Source organism: Haliaeetus leucocephalus, unplaced genomic scaffold (genome assembly GCF_000737465.1).
Source record: "Haliaeetus leucocephalus isolate CR32 unplaced genomic scaffold, Haliaeetus_leucocephalus-4.0 Scaffold240, whole genome shotgun sequence".
Taxonomy (NCBI): domain Eukaryota; kingdom Metazoa; phylum Chordata; class Aves; order Accipitriformes; family Accipitridae; genus Haliaeetus; species Haliaeetus leucocephalus.
Genome location: NW_010972676.1, coordinates 25540 through 45452, shown reverse-complemented (window position 1 = coordinate 45452; position 19913 = coordinate 25540). Strand labels below are relative to the sequence as shown.

Genomic DNA, 19913 nt, shown 5'->3' with positions numbered 1-19913 from the left:
CCAGGATGAGACATCGAACTATAGTGATGCACTAAAAATGGCAAGACTCAAATTTCTCCCAAATTGAATTATATCTTTCCATTAACCTTCTCCTGTTTATTCTCAGGATGTTAATAAATAAAAATGACTTTTCAGAACACGCAACACTATCTACTAAAATCTTACTGTTTCAAACACATTTGTGGATTCTTCTCCCCTTTCCCTATAAATTGGTTTTGTACCTTTAATAAGTTATTTCTAACAATACTGAACCAAACAATTTCCTATTCCACCTAAAAACTACCTTTCCCTTTTGCTTTCCACACCCACCAATCTGACAAAGGCATGGAACACAGGTACCAGATGTGCAGAACAATCACTAAACACAATATTCATTCTCTAACATCACCTTACTGGAAAGATTCCAAAGCTTTAAGGGAAAAGAAACTGGGCATCAGAAAATCTGGCTATAACCAAGCTGCATCTAACATCTTTCAGAAGCTTTAACCTGGATCACGTGCATACATTGCAGCACATCCCACTAATAGCTCACCTCGACCTCTAGAGGAACTTCGACCTCGAGGAGCCCCTACCACCGTTCCTCCTCCACGTCCCGTCAACCGCAGGACAGCAGCACTGTTTACGGACATCGAGAAATTTCTCTGCCAAGAAGAAGAAAGAGCCAGGGTGAAATTCCATTAAAAAAACAAAACCAGAAACACTTACCATTATCCTAATTTTAGCTTTATACCAGCCTTGTTTTCCTTATGTTCTTTACAAATTCTCTACAACTGACTAACACTAACAAGGAAAACTATTCCTTGGAGACATGAGTAGCTGAATCACTCTAAAAGTATCTTGGTCAATATTAGTACTTCCAAGTTACCTGAAATTTCCATGCTCTAAAGGTAGCAAGTGAGCACCTACTCCTTTATCAGATGATATCAGCACAGAAGTGATTAGAACATCAGCAGCTTTAAACACAGCCATTCAATTGCAAAAAGAGATTGGCACCTGCCTATACCTGATGCCATTAATTAATACCAATTGTAAATTTACATCTTAAGCAAAGCAGGAACACGTAAAGAGCCACAGAACTTGTTAAGCACAATTTTATTCAATCTCCTTTGCAGAAATAAGTCTTTTTTCTCTAAATGTATCTATCATAGGAGTAACATGCTTTGGGGAACACCAAGTGTATTTAAGACTTCTGAAATTTAACTGATACTCATTTTAATAAGACAATAAACACCAGTAAAATTCAAGCTTATTTTAACATGAAATAATTGCTAAAGAAAAAGCTATTTCGATAAAGAATGGATAATTATAACCAACTCTGGCCCCATTCTCTGAACACAAGTAGTTGGAAAACTGGGCCAAAGAATTCAGCAGCATGTTCAGAAGGCAAACCTGAATTCACACACACTTTCTGAATGCAAGTTTCAAATAATCAGAATGCAAAGGACTCCAAACAGCTGTTACATCAGGCTTCTTGATAGGAACTTAAAGGAGGCAAATTGCTTACATGAACTTATCTGAATCACTATGACTTTGAAGGTCTTCAGAGAACAATGACACAAGCAATTATATACCATTAAAAATCTAAATGGCTAACAAAGCCAATAGACATTTAAAGGAGTTTTAACCCATTTCAGAAACAAGCCTGCTTGATACATTCTTCCTACAAAATAGATCCTCCTTCAAGAGAGAACTGGTAACTAAGTAGATTTGAGGGGAAAAAAAAATCCAGTCATGCATGGCAAAAACAAGGTCAGCCTCCAATAAATCTGATTCTGTTTTCCTAGCTAGCTCTTAAAATTTCTAACAACCATTTCAACAGCAAGTCAAAAATGAACCACCTCCATTTGCCTCTAACCAAACCACCACCCTTCCTGCTGTTGATATTTCTGGTTTTTTGTGAAGTGGTGAATTATTTTACTATAGAAACAACTCTAAGCTATTGATCAGATTCACTGTCCTGCATAGGAGATTCCTTAATTTTTTATACCTTATTTTTCCAGTAAGAACAAAATAGTAATCTCACTTCCTTTTCCAATTTCTTTTTTACTTGTCTGCCTCAGCTCTGAACAAATTCTCCCTCCCCTCTGTAGAGCTTGCTGTGGTGAAGACGCAATCCTTGTAACGTGCATAGTGGTAATAATCCACATGGTAAGATCACAGTAAGTAACAAAAAAAGCAAAGTAAAAAAAGCAAAAAACACCCTACTATTGATTAGTGTATTACTTCAGTGTCCATCCCTGACAATGCACACCAAAGAGCAAAGCTGCCCCAAAACAAGGGCTCAATTCTTTAGTAGCAAATGGAAGATGTCCCAAGAAACAGACATCAGAAACATAACCATTGAGGAGAGAAAAAAAACCCTCCATTGTATTCAGCAAGAGCTTGAGACTCCCTTACTCCACAAGCAGATAAGATTAAGACAACTGAATTCTTTCCTAATGCAAATAGGAGTAAGGGGAGCAAGAGAGGAAAGGCAAAGGAACATATACTGCGTATTGCCTGTGGTTGGTGGTAGAAACCTCTGTTAAAACTATGTACAGTAACCTTCTTTTCTTCAAAAGACATTTCCCTGGAAACATATCTTAGACAAATCTATGATTTCCTATAACAAAACTTACTACAGGGTGAATGAGTTGAGCTCTAGGTTAGCTCAGCATCCTTATCACAAGGAAAGTGACATTCTACATAAGGATAAAGAGGACCAGCAATTCCATATGAAGTATATCCATGTCCTGTAATAGGGAAAACTATAGCCCTAAGCCTTTGACTAGTTAAATTCCACAGGACTAAACAAATTTAAGCTTAAATTCATATAGCTGACATTACCTATTATCCATCTCTAGATAACACATCTTTAAATCAGCTTGAGACAAGTTCTTCCTGGACATACTACACATAAAACTACAATGCCATCAGGTGTGTACTCTCAGGTCGCAAGCAAGAATTGCTCTGAATCCAAGCCTAGAGTAAACCTGATGGGTTCAGCTTCAACTGAACGCTACCCTAAAGTACATGTACTCTGATCAGCTTGTCCTCTGCAGGACTCCCTAATCTCTGTTCCTCAAGTTCTGAGAGGATACTACTACCTTCAGTATTTACGGAGGGGGCACAAACATGTTTTAAACTCTTTTATCAACCTTAGGTGAAAGAGCTTTCCTGCACCACAGCTAGCAGCAAAGCCATTAATATTCACCTCAAGATCACTTCTGAACATGATTCTTGATGATGAACAATGTTTATTATGTCATGGGGAATAAACACCAGGAATTTCTGGTAGTTTAAATAATGACATTCCCTTGGCATCTCAAATCAGTCGTGAAGGGGGAAAAAAAAAGATCTTCAGACAAGAAAAACCAGATTCACATCCTCTGGGTCCTCAGAAAACATTAAAGGAAACACTTTCTGAAAAAGGGAATATGAACCTCTTTCACATTAAGATTTTTGTGGAGATTGTAGAAAACTGTTAAGCTAACCATGAAGACTCCTATATGATTACAGGTGAAAAGGAGCAGGAAAAAAAGACAGTGACACAGTATACACCAACTTCTCAGAAGTTTTCAAGACTGATGAAACACTGGGCACTGCAGCAGAGGACCACCTCTCCCTGAAGGTCAACAGCACTTACCATCTCATCTGTACCAAGAGGCTACTCAGCACATTTTCAATACCATAGCCTTAACCTCGTATTACTTCTCTGGAGAGTATCTTGACACTCACCAGAAGTCAACGTCCCTTAACCGTAAAAGGCTTGTAGTTTACTCTGAAGGACTCTATTATGCATCAGCAAAAAAACATGTCCAAAGGTATTTAACACCAAGGTTCAATATTTTGGTGTGCTATTGTATGTCTGGCTGACCATTTCCTGGGCTTGCTGCCTGAATCTCTCCTGTTCCCACTGCAGAGTGGGAGCTGGGCTAAGATTTCCCATAAAAGCATATTCTCAATCTCAGTTGTCTTTTAAGACTGTGACATGAAGTGCCTACAGGGTATTCACATGAACTTAAATATGACTGCTGATTAAAAGCTAAACTATTAGCATCTTATGTCAAAGAACAGCATCCTAAGAAGACACAAGAAACATGAATCAACTCTGAAGAGGAAGGAATTCCAGAAAAGCTGAAGAGGATTTGCCAGAAAACCCAGGTGTAAAAAGATGATGAAAAATTCAAGAACACAATAGCATGGGGCAAAGGAAGGAGGATACTCTGAAATCTTCAGAAACTAATACTAACACTCCCCACCCCTGCAAAAATCAAATTACACTCAAGTCCGTAAAAATACTCCGCTTTCTATTAGAAAAGAAACAAACAAACAAAATTAAACCACAGTATTCTGAAGTAAGAAAAGTGCTAAGAAACATGAGAAACCAGAGAGCAACTGCACAATCATAAATTCTGACAGCCATAAAGAGAGAATCAATTCAGAGTCAAAAGTCAGAGGCATTTATCCAGAGGGAGGCGGACAGTCTTCTCTGCTAGGAATCAAATTTAAAGCAAGGACTTTCAAACTACTCAGATCAGTCACCCTTGAAATGGAATCTTCGTGAACTACCTGTTCTCACTCTTATCTTGTTCACCAATTAATTATATACCTATAGAGACCAAACAAGGAAATAGTCGAGCAACTGCTTACATACAAAGTAGCTAAGAGTACTGTACTTTCCTAAGAAATGTTAGCAGTCAAAAAACTTCAACACTTCTCCGAAGACCACAAAACTGAACTTACACAACTTGGACACTTCTATGACAACAGCGAAGGTGATCCAAAAACTGTAAAAAAGTTTCACTGATCTGAAAATGCTGTGTACTTAAGGTAATACTCCACAGAGGATGATCCTGGATTTAACAAGTTGACTGTCTGCCACCCACAGAAAATTGTATGAAAAATATTTGTTCAAATTTAAGACAATAATTGAGCATAAATGAAATTTAAATTTTATGCTAACACAGTATGCTTTCATAATTTTTCCCTGAAATCTACTAACCTCAAATTTTTTGGTTTTTTTTTTTTGTTTGTTTTGTTTTTTAATGGAAGTGAACTCTTTATTTTACCTTTACACTAATGAAAATCTGAAGATTTTGTTTTTTTAAAAGAAGGATACAAACCTGTTCTTCTTCTGTAAAAGGTACAAGTGCCAGTGGTGGCAGGGGCTCCTCTTGTAAAATAGGCAGAAACTCCTTATCCAGAAGGTCTGAAGGTATCTGTATGAAAGGAAAACAGCATACATATATACCCAAGTATTTCCATTTCAGGGATGATGCCACATACTTTTGATTTACAAAAAAAATTTTATTCTACTGACTCTGTCTCCATCTACCTGGTACATCAGTACTTCCAATAACATTTACTGGGGGTGGGTGGAACTCCACTGCAAATTTACACACACACCCAGACACCCCCCTGAAAAAAAAAATCATATAGACAAAACATCCAAAGCATCCACCACCCACAACTGTAATATGTAAAGTATCAAGACCATACATGTCAGAATTCACACTTCCACATCACTGCAGCTCAAATCTGAACCAAGAGAAATTTCATCTGGTAAATTAAAAAAAGTATTGCTTTAACTACAATGCACTTTTATAGCCAAATTTTTATTTATATATTAACAAAACTACTATATATAGCACAGAGGTGGTATTTGATTTAAAGTCAGCATTTCCAAATTACAACCAACAGGAGAGTAAAACAAAGTGAAGTGAAACTATAGGTATGGATTTATTGAGTAGAGAACACTGATGATTTATATAAAAAAAGTTAACACTGATTTTTAATCAGTCCATCATCAGATGGAAGCTCCATCAGCAGATGTGACCTTGAGCATGTGGACAAGAAGCTACAATTACAGCCAAGTGAGCTCTAATTATGCCAACAAAGAAATGTTTTCAAAAATATCTAGTTCACAATACTAGAGATGAAGACTTCTCCCAATTTTAATTGAAGCAAAGCAACCTAGGGTTTTATTTTTTCATTTGGGTATACATTAGCAGAAGTCTTCCTGCTTTCAATCAGTACCTTTATCAGATGCAACTTTGCCTAATCTTCAGCCAAAGACTGAAGATGACGACACAGTGAAAAAAGACTAGGATACAAGATACAGCTTGAAAACATCACATCTAGTAGTTGACTAGAAACAGCGTTAAGAGTCCTCTCAGTATCAAAAGCTGGAATTATTCAACACCATGGAAACACATGTTTATCAAAAGCAACACATACTCTAATAATAATGCCCTTCTGACAAACACACAGGGAGAAAATATTCTTTTGGACCAGTCAGAACCACCTGAGAGCTTCCTGTAACACACAGTTTTAATAGGTTGTTCTGAATCAATCGCAACTGTAGAGGTCTTAGCGTCATCTGATATAACATACACAAATTGCAAAAAACAATGACCTCTGACAGGCTGACTTATTCAAGCATAACATCAAGGTTTAAATCGCAGCTTCTCAAAGTAGAGCAGGGTAATTCTGCATGTTAGAGCATGGCTTTAAGCTGTAACACACTTAACAGCTTTAGAAAAATCTTTGACATTCAACGCCCTTGAATCCATGCATAAGCAATGCAGGGCTCCCAGCACTGTAGGAAAGCATCAGCACAGTCATCGTAGAGTAAGAACATGAAGGTATGTGTGCACATCTATATGCAAAGCTAAAGGCACAACCTGACACAATTTCTTGCAGTCCCTCCCTGACTTGAGGGTAAGTCAATAAGAGGGATTCAGACTTCCAAGTCACTATGTGCCTGCTGCAACAATAAACCTACCTCTGTCACCATCTACAGAAAAAACTAATGTTTACAGATGGAGAATGTATGAATCATTTGCCTGAAGCACTTTCTGAAATGTGACTCTTGTATTGCTGAGAACCTTTGTTTGAACCGAAGGTGATTTCTTGACTTTCTACACTGCTCTTTGGTATTACAGGTGCTGAAGCCTATTTGTGTCCTGAGTCCCAAAGAAGTGAGCTACTAGAGGACTGCTCTCATTGGACTGGTTACCTGCTAAAGTGAACTGCCTTAAGTCAGAATAAATGGGAAGCTCTTACCTTTTTTAGATCATCTGCTAATATGATTTATTGTCCGACTTTCAAGCTGAATCAAATAACTATTTTACACTGCATTAAATAAAATCCTACTGAGGCAAGCAAATCTGCACAGCTGCAAGGACACTAACTCTCAGTCATCTGTGGCAGTGGAACTGAATATGGCAATCAGGGTTTTTTTGTTCTTGGAGGGCAGAGGAAGTTGCCCCTACAGTGGCAAAAAGAATCAAACATAATGAATGCAGTAAGTGGGATCAAACAAGCACACACACAAAAACTCCACAATTGGACCTCTTCATTTCTTTGCCAAGGGATACACAATTTCTTTGTCCACAGTGACAAAATAAAAATAACTATTCCTAATCACAAGACTGTCATTAGGAATACACACATCAGGCCGCCTTCCTTTTCCTGCTCACCTTATTATCCTTTAGAAAAAGTGCCAGCATTTCTTCTCTCCCATAACGATAGTCTGCTAGTTTGTACTTTGGCAAAGCCGGAGACAAAGGAGGGGATGTCACGCTCCCGCCACTAGACAAAGCTCGCAGCCTAAAATAAAGCAGAAAAACAATGAAAATTAAATTGAGGAGAATGTGCCTTCACCTATGCTATCATCCCTCTGCACATTTACATATTTGACACAAATGAAATAAATCCAGTACTGAAAGTAAAGACATTAACAGTCTAACTTAAAAACCCTGAAACTTGGTGCTTCAACAAGAGTGAAAGACCTTCCCTCATTTTTCCCACTGCCAGGAGAAAAAAAAAAAAAAAGATACTGCCACAAGCACATTAAGGAAATCAACTCATCCCCAGGAGAATGCTTCTGTCTTGACTATATAGCAAGCTAGCTACACCCCTAAAACCTTGACAAAGCTATTTACACTGGCTGCACAAAATTCACTTGTAAGTCTTCCATAGATATTAATGATAACAGCTGCTTTTCAACAAGAAAAATTCTTACCACACTAGGGACAGTGTGGCAAACATTAATCTAAGGAAAAAGTTTATTCAGATGTTTCACAAAGTTTAACAAACAGTACAGGATAGTAAATTTTGCAATGAGGTTTCTTCTTGTGTCTCTGGAACCCTACTCTACCCCAAATTCCTCTTCCAGAACTTAAAATTAAAGGCATTTTTCAGACAGTGCATATATCATTTAGGTTAGTGTCTTAATAAAAAAAGATGTACAAAATAGCTACGCTTTACTTCAGAGACATTTCAAGCAGTAATCTAACTTAGGGTAACAGATAAATATGCTATTAAGTTTCGTCCCATCCCCCACATCTAAGCTACTCAACTTCTTGCAGGTTACATCTTAACAGTTGTATATTATTCCCACTCCGCAGGTGGATTACTCTCATTCTATACAATCATTTCTTCAGCTACAAAAATATCCAGTATTTTTAAGGTTGAGGAATACTTCACAAAAGGATGTGTGTCAAGAAACAAAACCCAGACCATTTTCCTACATTCTCCTTGATGTGCATCTTAGACAAGTAAAACAATGAAAACTCTTCTCAACAATGACAAAATCCTTGGAAAGGGAGGTGCTCTAAACTAAAACATTGATTCAGAAGCTACCTTTCACCTAATTATTGAAGCATGCTTTGATTTATTGTTCTTTAAACAGAAAGGAAGAGTAATTTGCAAGGCAAATGTTTATCTTATTTTTTCGTTTGGTGACACCCAGTGGCAGTTTTTTCACATACCACTTCCAAACAAAAAATGCCTGGGGAGGTATTATTCAAAGGATTAGATGGCTCAGCACAATGTTCAACTCCAATCCAGATCAAATGTGACCGAGAGTTTCACTATTAAGTGATACAACAGCATACATGACAGACACGACTATACTGCAACCCAAAAGAATAATTATAAAACTTAGAATTTTATGCCATTATTTCTGTAAAAATGTAGTAACTCACTGGAGTATAATATATACTTTCATACATAATCTAATACTGTTTTTAAACTAAATGGAGACTGAAGTCCCCTCACTATGACAGCAATCAAGTTACTGTTAAAATATGTGCTTTTTTCAGAGCTGCCTTCCCCCTTCTCTTTTTTTAATATAACTTTGGCTTCCATCCATCAATAAACCTAATCGTGCCTGTCTCCTACACTGAAGAGCACTCCTGCATAAAATACCTGCCTGGTGGGCGTATTTATAGATAGTGATAAAGTCATTCTTTAACCTTCTTCCAATCTAACAAAATAGACTGAGCTCCTGCATTGTTTTCCAGGCCACAAATCATGTCTGTCTTCTTTATTGAATACTCTCCAACTTTTCTACGTTGTGTATAAAAATGTGTCAGCAAAAGTGAATATGTTATTCCAGTAACAGTCTTACCACATGCTATGCAGCAATTGTATTTCCTATAACCACTCCACACTCCCATTTACATGCTTAAGGATCACATGACTCTTCAGAAACCACACCATCCAGAATTCCTGTTTGTAATTGCAGTCACCAACACTTTAACAAGAAATTGGAACGAATACTGAACAATAATCACACCTGTGTAATTACCCTTTAGCAAAAGCCAGGACAATGCATGTCAGACAAGCTGGAAAACTAACAGCTGACAAGATTACAGAATATCATGGATTCATGGATTCAATAGCTCATTTTTTCCTGACACTTTTCAGTGTGCACATGCAGGAGACTATGACATGAAACGCACACTTTTACCGTATTCCATATAGCTTTTTTAATATTAAATCTGTAACTAAGCAAGCATTTTTTTTTTAAGTCCGGTAAGGAGGGTCTAGGAGCTTCCTTATTAGTATGTATCACATGGAAAGACCAAACAAGTAAGTTGTCTTCACTCACTTTGTGTATACCTCTGAGATCATCAACATTATTCCTCCCTCAGATACTTGGTAGCAATGCAAATGTTATGCATTACCATAACATGAAACCCAATTCATTTCATACACAATGCCAACTTACAAAGTGAAGACTAATTTTATAATCTTGCTTTCAGTCACAAGCCACCGACTGAGGTGAAGCAGGATGGAGCAACAAAGACATTATATCCCATTCAGTCTTATAATCAATTCAGTCCCAAAGGACAGAAATTCATAACGTTAAAATTTTAGACAAGGTTCCAGAAAAAAAACTTACCATTCAGGCCCAAAGTTAAGTGTCTGAGTTTCTGCTGCCATTTTTTCCTGTTCTATTCCTCTTTTTAAAAAAGCGTGAACCTGAAAAATAACAATGTTTACTGTGAAAACAACTAGATTAATACAGTCCTTCATAAATTTCTTCACAATACAAAAGCACTCTGGTCATGCAAAGAAGTGAAAACAAATTAACTACGTGGAAATTTTTTTTTTTTTTCTCCAAGGAACCCATTTCAGCTCTCCAACACAAATTAGTTTACTAACATAGGAGTAACTGCATCAAGATCTCTTCCCTAAATTCCTCTTTTAACAGCTCAAACAGGACACTGGATCTGGGTGTCTGAAGAAACAACTTGCACAAACAGTCCCTTTTCAAATCAGTGATTACCGCAAGACAACCAAACACAGAGAATTTGATGCATAATCCTTTTCTGTAAGAACAGTAATGCTTAATTAACAGAATTGCAGCTTCCTGACAATTTCAAGAGGATAAAAAAAAACCACTAGAAGTGCAGCAAGAAAGATTTGCCAGTTGAGTGGCAGAGTATTCAAGAAATTTCCACTGCTCATTTTTGAAAAACCAGCCTTCTAAAGGTTCAGTACATCCAATGCTGTGACATTCTCCTAAATGTGCAAGCAGATGACAGTACTTCTCTCATTCTTGGTTTTATTAAGAAAAAAATGCACAAATTAAGACTTCAGCTATTTTTATTCCTATTAGTCAAGGTGCTGCAGACACTAGTGAAGGTCAGGTCAAGTTCCTATACAGCAAGAGTGTTAGAGAGAAAGAACAAGACTAAGGGAAGGCTATGAAGTTTTCTTTCTCAGAGCCAAGTTCAGCCCAGGCAGTTCTGGAGAAGTGTCTTTTGCAATAAGAAAATACAGCTCCTCTATCCTTCCAGCAACAGCAAAATCCAAAGCTGCAGAGGAAGGGGTTTTGGTTTTTCAAAAATCAAAAACACTGTAGCCAAAGCCCAAATGAAAAAGGATTTCTATCATTACCTACAGAAACTGGTTGATTAGACTTCAAGAACCCATAAAGACAGATGGTAGGGAGGGAGCTTTGCCATATCAGAACTCTGTTCCTTAATAGGCCCAAGGACTAAATAAGGTTCATAAGTTTGTCTTTTGACAAACTATACTTTGCATGGAAAGGTGATGGAAAAGAAAAACAAAACATGGCAAGATAGAAGTGGAAAGGGCATTAGTTACTGCAAAAAAAGATGACAAAGCCAAACAACGGAAAGATTTTTTTCTTATATACATGCTACTGAAGTAATGATATGAAAGTAAAAATAATAATAAATCAACAGCCTGAAAGCCATAAAATGCCAAAAAAACTCATGCTAAATTGCTTGAGCAGATTTTACCCAAATCTTTCAGGCATAAGAGCACGAATAGTTGTAAAATTCCCTGCAGCCTAAACCTGCCAACCAATGCTCAGCTCACATATTTCTACTACACACCATATTAACTTATTTAACACTATATACCAAAATGGGATTATCTCACTACGTGCATCAGAAACTAATACAAAAATATCCAGCTATTCTCACAGGCCTAGTTAGAGATGATTTTGGTCTGATTTGGGTTGCCTTTTTGAAGCAGCCGACAGCTCATTAGAATGTTCACAGTATATCCATTCATCATTCTGCCAATCAAAATATAAGGTTAGGTACCTAAAGAAGACATAGAGCAGCCACATGTGAAAATACCATGGGGTCAATCAAGCAAACCATCTTGCACACTTGGGCAGAGACAAGCCTCTAACACAATTCCTAGTAACCTTAATTGGATGGCTGTCCGTTTTGCGTCCTGCAATGCCTGTAATCCTTCTGCTGGGGAGGTGTAGCAGGGAGAGTTTTCAGATCAACCCATGTGGATCACCAGGCAACCTGGGATCTTTAGCTCCTAACATCAAAGCTAGCTTAGGAATACCAAAAAGACTGGCATTGAATGCTAAACTGCAATGAAAACACAGCTGAACAGCATCAGATCCAAGGATAAAGCACTAAAATCCAGTTAGGATTGAGCAGTTCACTAGTTTTGGACCCACTGGGCCCCACCCTCTTCAACCTCTGGGTTTACTTCCCAAAAATTGAGGGTACTGTGTCCTCTTTCTCTACTAGACTCCTAAGCACTTTAGTACCTACAACCATACTCAAGGCCTACTAATCTCATCCCAATGAGCTGCAAAATGGCTTTCCCTGTCCCTCATTTTGGCCACCACACTTTGTTTTGGGAACTCTTTGCTGGCTTCCTCTTCTGTATTGCATTCAGATAAGTTACTTCCTCCCTAGAAGTTCTGACTGTATGAATTTTGAATTGAAAGCAAGACACCTCTAAGTGGATGAAATTGTAGCTGAACAGGAAAAAAAAACCAGAATAAAAGACAGATCTGCAGATCATTTGAGTAGGTGTAACAGCTGAATTTACTCTAATAGGCAACATAACCCAGAAATAAAACATACATGAAAAAGAAATTACAGGCAAAGCTGAGAGAAAACCCTTGGAAAGGAGGCACTCAGGAAACAGGTAATGATTTGGAAGGCGGGGAGCAGAGGAACAAAGAGACTCAAGAAAGCTAAGCAAGCACGCAAGAGGAGTACCCTTAGCCATGTCAGAGCAGACAAGATCAGGAAAGCAAAAACCATGCACTGCTTAGGCTGGTTCACAAAGCAGCAGCCAAAAGGTGAGGGCACAGAAGCCAAACTGGAGAGGAACCTCTGACAGGGACTGCACAACACACATGGTCAGTGTGCAAAGGAGACGCTGTACTAACTGGAAAGGCAAGTTGGGGTGGACCACACAACGCTTGCATCATGAGAGGAAAGAGTCAGGGTGGAACAAGAAAAAGGGTGAGGTATTAAGAAAAGGGAGTGAACAATCAGGTCATGAATTTAACTATTTTGGCCAAGGAAAAGGCATGAATTTATCAGATCTTTATTATCTAGATATGTTTCTTAGGCTCTAAACTTCAATATTAATAATTAAAATGTTAATTTTGGTCTTTTTTTATTTATGCTGCCTCCTTATTAATCAAGGATGGCAAATCACAAAAATAATATATATTTAATACATTTCCTCCTTGATATAATTTGATGGAGGAAAAAGCCCCTTTCTGAACTGCTAGAGTTTTGTAAATCAAGATTTTCTACACATTCATGGATGTTGATTGAGGAATCTGCACCGCCACAGATTTTATATGGGCAAAGAGCACACAGGGACAGCCTCAAGTTGAAACAAGAAACTGAGACCATATTTTGCTAAGGTCCAGTTAGCACCACTGCTTGGGCAAGAATGTCACCTGAGGGCTTCCCACCACTCCCTTCAAAGGGGAACTTTTTCTCCAAGGTTTTCTTCAAATCAGGTCAATCCTTGATCAAGGTGCCAGTGCAACCCTACAAACAGTTGCAGTTTTCCTGCATATTTAGGGAAAAAGGAACTGCTTCACAAACTGGAACTGGGACTCATTTTCCTGGTGTGGTACTGCAGCCACCAGCCTGCTATCAGCATGCGGGAGTGAAAAGAGAAGAAAACACACCAACCTCACCATTAACCTGCAGACTGGCACGAGAAAAAACATTCTTTCTATTTTGTCACCAGCTTAGTACTTTGGAAGTCAGAAGTCCATCCTCCGAGAAGACACAAAATGCAATCCAATAACACTAAGCCTTTAAGTGGCTTTCACTCACAATTAACAGGTAATATTATATGTACAGAAGTTGCTATCAGCAACATTAACCTTATTTTATTGGTTTGCTTTAGGTACAACAGTTTTACCAAGCTCGTGTTTTTTTAAACTATTTTTCAAGCTTGCTATTTAGTACCCAACAAATCTATTGAAGCTCTCAAAAACATCTGCTTCAGACACAGGTCAGAACTTGATTCTACCAGCTAGATTGGTGTGTTAAAATGTGTAAGATGACATTTCAGTTGAAAAAAAAAATCTAAAGGTCTATAATTGCTGTGGCACATTTTGGCTACAAGCTCTGGTCTTTTAAAACATATGGCTATCTAATAAATATCTAGGCAAAAAGCTGTTTTTCAGAGACTTTGAAAGATCTAAACCGCCATGTTTTCCAGACTTTGCTCAACCTCAGGATTTACATTAAATTGCCATTTTAAGGTCTGTCCCTTACTCATGGGCACTTGAGTTAAGATCTTCAGGCAATGTTAAACTACTACATTCCCATTATAGAATTTTGTCAGCTTGTACCACATGGCAATCTGTCTCACCAAGGTGTTTTGCTGTTTTGGAGAGAGAGAAACTGATTCTTAGTATCCCAAGCTGAGTCTAGGCAATGACTGCATTCAGGTCTGCCCATCTAATCTTTCCTACAGACAAAAAAAATTTAAATATTTGGGCTGTCACTGCAATTTATAGCTTTGACACTGCTGCTTGCTTTGGTTTTTTATTAACTTTCGAAATGTAAACCTTGGAATAAAGATATACCACTGATCCTTCCTATACACAACTATTTTATTTTGAAATGGTCTACTGTTTGATCAGAGATGTTTAAAAAAAAGTACCCTTTCCTTTCAAGGTAGTTCTGTTGCTACTGTTGGTTTGAAACAGCCTTTTTAACCTAGAAATTGGCTGAAAATTAAGAACCAAAGAACACAACAGAAATCTAACTCAAGCAGATTTAAGTGCAAGTTTATTTAAGGAGAACTCAATTCCTTGGAACAGGAATTTAACAGCAGTGCTCCATCATGCAACGGCAACATTACATCAAGATGATAAAACTTCACCTTCCACAAACAAGAAAACATTCCACAAGCAGCTACTAGAGCTAGTTAATTTCAGTGCCACTAACTGCATTTTTAAAAAAATTAACAGGTTGACTGAATAATTAATGCTGATTTTCTCTAATTCTTGAAATATTAAAGATGATGCAGATTGTATGCAAGCTACCTTTCAAGTACAGCAGTAAGCAGGATGACTCAGGTGGCTATACTAACCAGTGTCTTTGATATTAATCATTGGTTAAAGTAGACAACACTGATTAAAGGACACTGACATAATTAAGGCCAGCCAACACGGATTTATGGAAGACATTCAATCAAAGTATACTTTTGTAAGAGTAGAAATTTCATTGCTCAAGCAAGTAGGTGAAATAAACTTTAACTTCTGCAGGACATTTTGATTAAGTAGAATGCTAAAAAGGACAAAATCATTCAGAACCACATGAAAAGTCTCAAATCATCACAACCTATTTTCTCTTTTAACCTTCTCTTCTAAAAAATCTACAAAAACCCATCTCAGAAGGCAAAACATTATCAAAGCATAGTAAAAGGTAAGAAGCTATCCTCTACTTCTATAGAATCTGTAACAGTGACCCACGTAACTTCTAAAACCTGAGGATGACAAACATGGATATGGTAAATAATGGCAATGACACATCATCAATAATACCATTATGAATTATTCAATTACTCAGTCCAGTATAGCAGGATGCCTTTAATAAGGCCAAGCATACAATCAAAAGACTCACAAGCAGAAAACATAGGTGATATACAACAAATGCAAGACTATTCTGGAAAAACACAGTACTGAAACCAATCTGAGATTTATGACATTAATCAGCTGAAGACGAACATATGATACAACATTGACAAGAACAGCTAACAGAAAACACTGAATATAGAAATAAGGACATATAGAGTAAATATAGAGTGGATTTTATCACTGCAGGGATACAGTGTCCTGTTCTGTTGTCCATAAGGCAATAAAGCTGATAAATCAGGTGTTCGAAAATTGATAGAACATGACAGATATGCCTTACAGCAAGGGAAAAAAAACCCACACCAAAGCTGTATTTATTGAGCTTTGAGAAAAATTTAAGTATCTTGCTCAGTCTGTAAATGATAATGCAGGTAAAGGCTGAAGACGCACATTTATTCAGTGAAGGGACTGAAGCAAGAAATTCGAGATAAACAACAGAGTAAGTTGTTTTCAGGTCAACACTAAATTATTTTCTAAAAATTATGTTCTAGTTTAAACAGAAAATTAATCAGAAAAAAAATCCATTAGTCACATTACACAAGATGCCAGATGAGCCACAGTAGTCCCCTCCTGCTTACCAAGCCTTTATCCTGGTAAAGGTGGTGAATTTTTCAAGGCCTATCTACCCACACACCAAGAGGAAGTTTTTCCTAAGGGAACAATGTCTAAACCATCCATGTCTCCAGAAACCACAGCTCTATTACTACAGTTACATTTTTAGATCTCCGAAAGTCTTATAACCTTCCTGTCTCAAATCATTGCTAAAGTGTTTCAATATCTCAGTAGTTTCTGGTCAAAAATTGTCCATGACATTCTACAATGGCAGGACCAAACCTACCACCCTCTGCTTACTTCACACAGATCCATTTAAAGCTTCATGGTGTGCTGCAGCTTGCAACATGTTGCACCACAGTCAAGAGTGACAAACACAAGAAGTAGGCACTGAAGCTCTTCTAGGATAGGATAACAAGAGAGACTAAAGAGACCTGCACACCTAACAAAATCCAAGAAAAATAAAGGAACATTAAATATCACAATTCCAGATATTTTCCTCCTTTTCTACCGACTACTGTGAACTTGGTGGTTAGAGGTAGGTTAGAGAGCTATCCGCTTCTTGCTTCACCTGAATACAAACGAATGTGAAAGCTTTTCCCAGTTTTTCCACCAGAAAGCAGTGTGACCTCCACCTTTCTCACAAGGCTTCCAGCCAAAGGCAGACACCAGGGATTAAGCTCCAAGCAGTCAGGGGACCACACCCTTGGCCCTGCCACTGGCTAGAACGCAAACGACTTCTCATTCCAAATCCTGTCCCAAAAACCTGCCAGCACTCTTTGTTTTCCAGCTGAAAATCACTTCCACATCTGCCTACCTTGTGCATCGACAATTTGCTGGTAGGTAAATATTTAGTCTGTGCCATTCCACAAAATATTACAGATGAGGATGCTGAGCCTGTCTACCTGCTCCTCAACGCAGCCAGTTGCCAGACTACAGGAATGCAACCAAAACCACACTGCAGCATGTCTCTCCCATTCGTCACACATTGTACAGCCCATACATATATTCAAAGTGGCAGAACAAAGCTTCAGACTACATTCACTGAAAACATTCATTGAATTAACAGATCTGGGGTCTTGTGGGGTTTTTTTGGTTTTGTTTTTAAACGTCATTTACATAAGCACCTTCTTTGGCTTGTAGAAATTCTCTCCCTCCACCCTTTCTTAAGGTTTCCTACTCATGCAGTTCTGAGACATCCTATACTTCAGGAAACAAATATTCGACAGTAAGAAAGCATCTAATAAAGAGTCCTAAGAGAGAGAATTAGTGTATCAGATTGCACACGTTCATCAACCAGGAAGTCAGAAGGTAACTTGTTACTACATCTGAATTACAACACTTCAACAGCTTATCACTTTTCTTCTCTTTATGTTAATATCGCTAAAGATATTCACTTGTTTTGATCTATCTTTGTAAACTGACTTGTGATGTTATCCTGATCCTGCCTTAGTACTCTTAAAGCTTACAATAACATAAAGTTACATATACAGATGATTGATTCAGCATTAACTAAGCCTAATGTAAAAGCTTCCACTGGTTTTAACGGTAGTTGAACTAGGCCTCCAATTTATTAAATCAAGTTATTGGATGCTTTTACTTAAAAACCCTGCCATATGCTACTTCCATGATCAGCCTCACTGACTTTCTATCACACACATTAATCAGCCTAACACTGACATCAGCCCTGCTTTGAGCAGGTGGCTGGAGCAGACAACCACCAAAGGCTGGTCTCTTCCAATCCAAATCATCCTCAGATTCTACCATACATGGCTAAAAAAAAAAGGTAGTTCATACATCCATTACTTGCCAGTCATAGCAACTCCTTGCCACATGACATTACGACTCTAAGTCTGAAGTTACATAAATTCAGCTAACCATTCATCATCGTAAAACTTCACCCAAAGTAATTTTCACAGTGTACAAAATGCATCTTTTCCTTCTGTTTTTTTCCAATCTGAACTGACATGCCACAACACACAGACCACAAATCTGCTTTTACCCAATCTGATCTACACATGGACATCTATAGCCTCTGAATCTCCCAGTCACACAAACCAGTATCTTTATCATAAAATACTATCAACAGTATGCAAAGTACTTAAATTTGTTGTCAGTGACAGGAGGTAAAAAAAAAAAAATCATAGTAACCACAACCTGAAAGTATTTCTCTACTGAAAAGGACCAAATACCCAGTAACAAAACATTACCTTCAAAAAGTGTAATGCATCATGCTTACTTTCACTGTAATAACAACTATTTAACATACAAAAATATTTTTCTAACTGGTTTATTTTCCTAACATGTTATACATAAGCTCGTTTATCTGTTCATAATGACAAATTACATATCCAAGAGCCACCACTGAAGTAATCATTCTTTCTTATTTGCTTAGGTTTTTTAAAACGTACGGCCAAAAAGATCGAAAATCATGATGCGCAGCTTTAATAATTAGCTGAAGGAATCAAAAAATAGTAAGTCATCCAAAAGATATTGTCAACAAGGCAGTATTTCAAGACAAATGTTCTAAATGTCCATCAAAATTTCTCATTGACCTATAGACTCTACTACCTCTATGGAGCTCCTGGTATCCCTTCTGCTTTTCTCTACAATCCTGAGGTCTACATATACATATCCAGCTTCTAAATATTACAAGCTTTAAGGACTACAGGAGAGGCTTACTCCTGAAAACACACCTGGATTTCACACTTGCCAAAAACCTCAGATGCATCAAAGCAATTCTGTGTATCCTTCCCCTTAAAAAAAAAAGGGGGGGGGGGGGGGGGGCAAAAAGCAAGGGGACATAAAAATTTTAATGGCAGCCTGGTTTCCAGCAGAGACATCAAGCCATCGCTACAGTTTCTATATTCAAGGAATGTTTCACCACCTTTAGAGAGAATGGACTGAGAGCCCTCCCTCTGCAAAAAAAGAGAAGTTGCCTCAGTGTGTGTTGATTACAAAATGTGTCCGTCTCAGCTACTAACAAAGCAATGTAAACACCTCTGTCTGCTACAATCCCCCACTACCACCTGAGCTAAAGATGAAAAAATAATGGTATTAAACATCACTATGATGAACTACATGGTTATATACATACAAGCACATATATACTACCAACAACCACAAGAGGGCCAATGTTGTATAGACCTTGTAATTGAAAAAGCACTTAATTCTTCTTAGTTCCATCCATAACTTACATACACCTTAAGCAAACTTGCTAAGTTTTCTCAGTTCTGACAATTTTCAAGCCAGATCATTTGTGCACCCAAAAAATGTTCAGGACTGAAAGAGAGGAAAGGAGAGACTAAGACAGGCTGAAAACTGACTTTGTTCCCGTAAAAGCAAATACCAACCCCCCTGTAGCATTTCACACACCTAGGTTTTCAAATATCACTCAATTAATTAAAATAAATTGATGAGAAAACCACACAAAGAAACAGAGTCCCTTTCAACACAAATGCTTTTTCAGTAACAAAGAGATGGGCTTCTCCTTACCAAAGCATCCTATGTATCTCTAACAAGCTATGGATGAAGGACGAAGCAGATCAGGCCTGTGCTTTTACATTTGTGAGCGGAAATTTTATTGCTCTGCCCCTTAGCTCTATCTATAATCATGAATTAAATATAGCTTATCTCCACTCATCTTTGAGCAGAAGCCGGGGGGGGGGGGGGGGGGGGC

General features: G+C 37.8%; 1 protein-coding gene across 11 annotated transcripts in view; it reads right to left on the bottom strand.

The window, feature by feature from the left end:
• The window catches only part of GIGYF2 (GRB10 interacting GYF protein 2), a 79429-nt gene that overhangs the window by 56529 nt on the left and 2987 nt on the right, over positions 1-19913 (bottom strand). For 10 of the 11 annotated variants that reach the window (XM_010568160.1, XM_010568164.1, XM_010568167.1 and 7 more), the window contains exons 2-5: positions 10175-10254; positions 7464-7593; positions 5106-5201; positions 533-641 (exon numbers count right to left, since the gene is read on the bottom strand). In XM_010568160.1, the coding sequence (XP_010566462.1) occupies positions 533-641; positions 5106-5201; positions 7464-7593; positions 10175-10215 (376 nt within the window). In that variant the 5' untranslated portion in view covers positions 10216-10254. Of the gene's footprint in view, positions 1-532; positions 642-5105; positions 5202-7463; positions 7594-8756; positions 8901-9397; positions 9524-10174; positions 10255-19913 lie in introns of those variants that run through there. The other variant, XM_010568166.1, reaches the window with a different exon arrangement.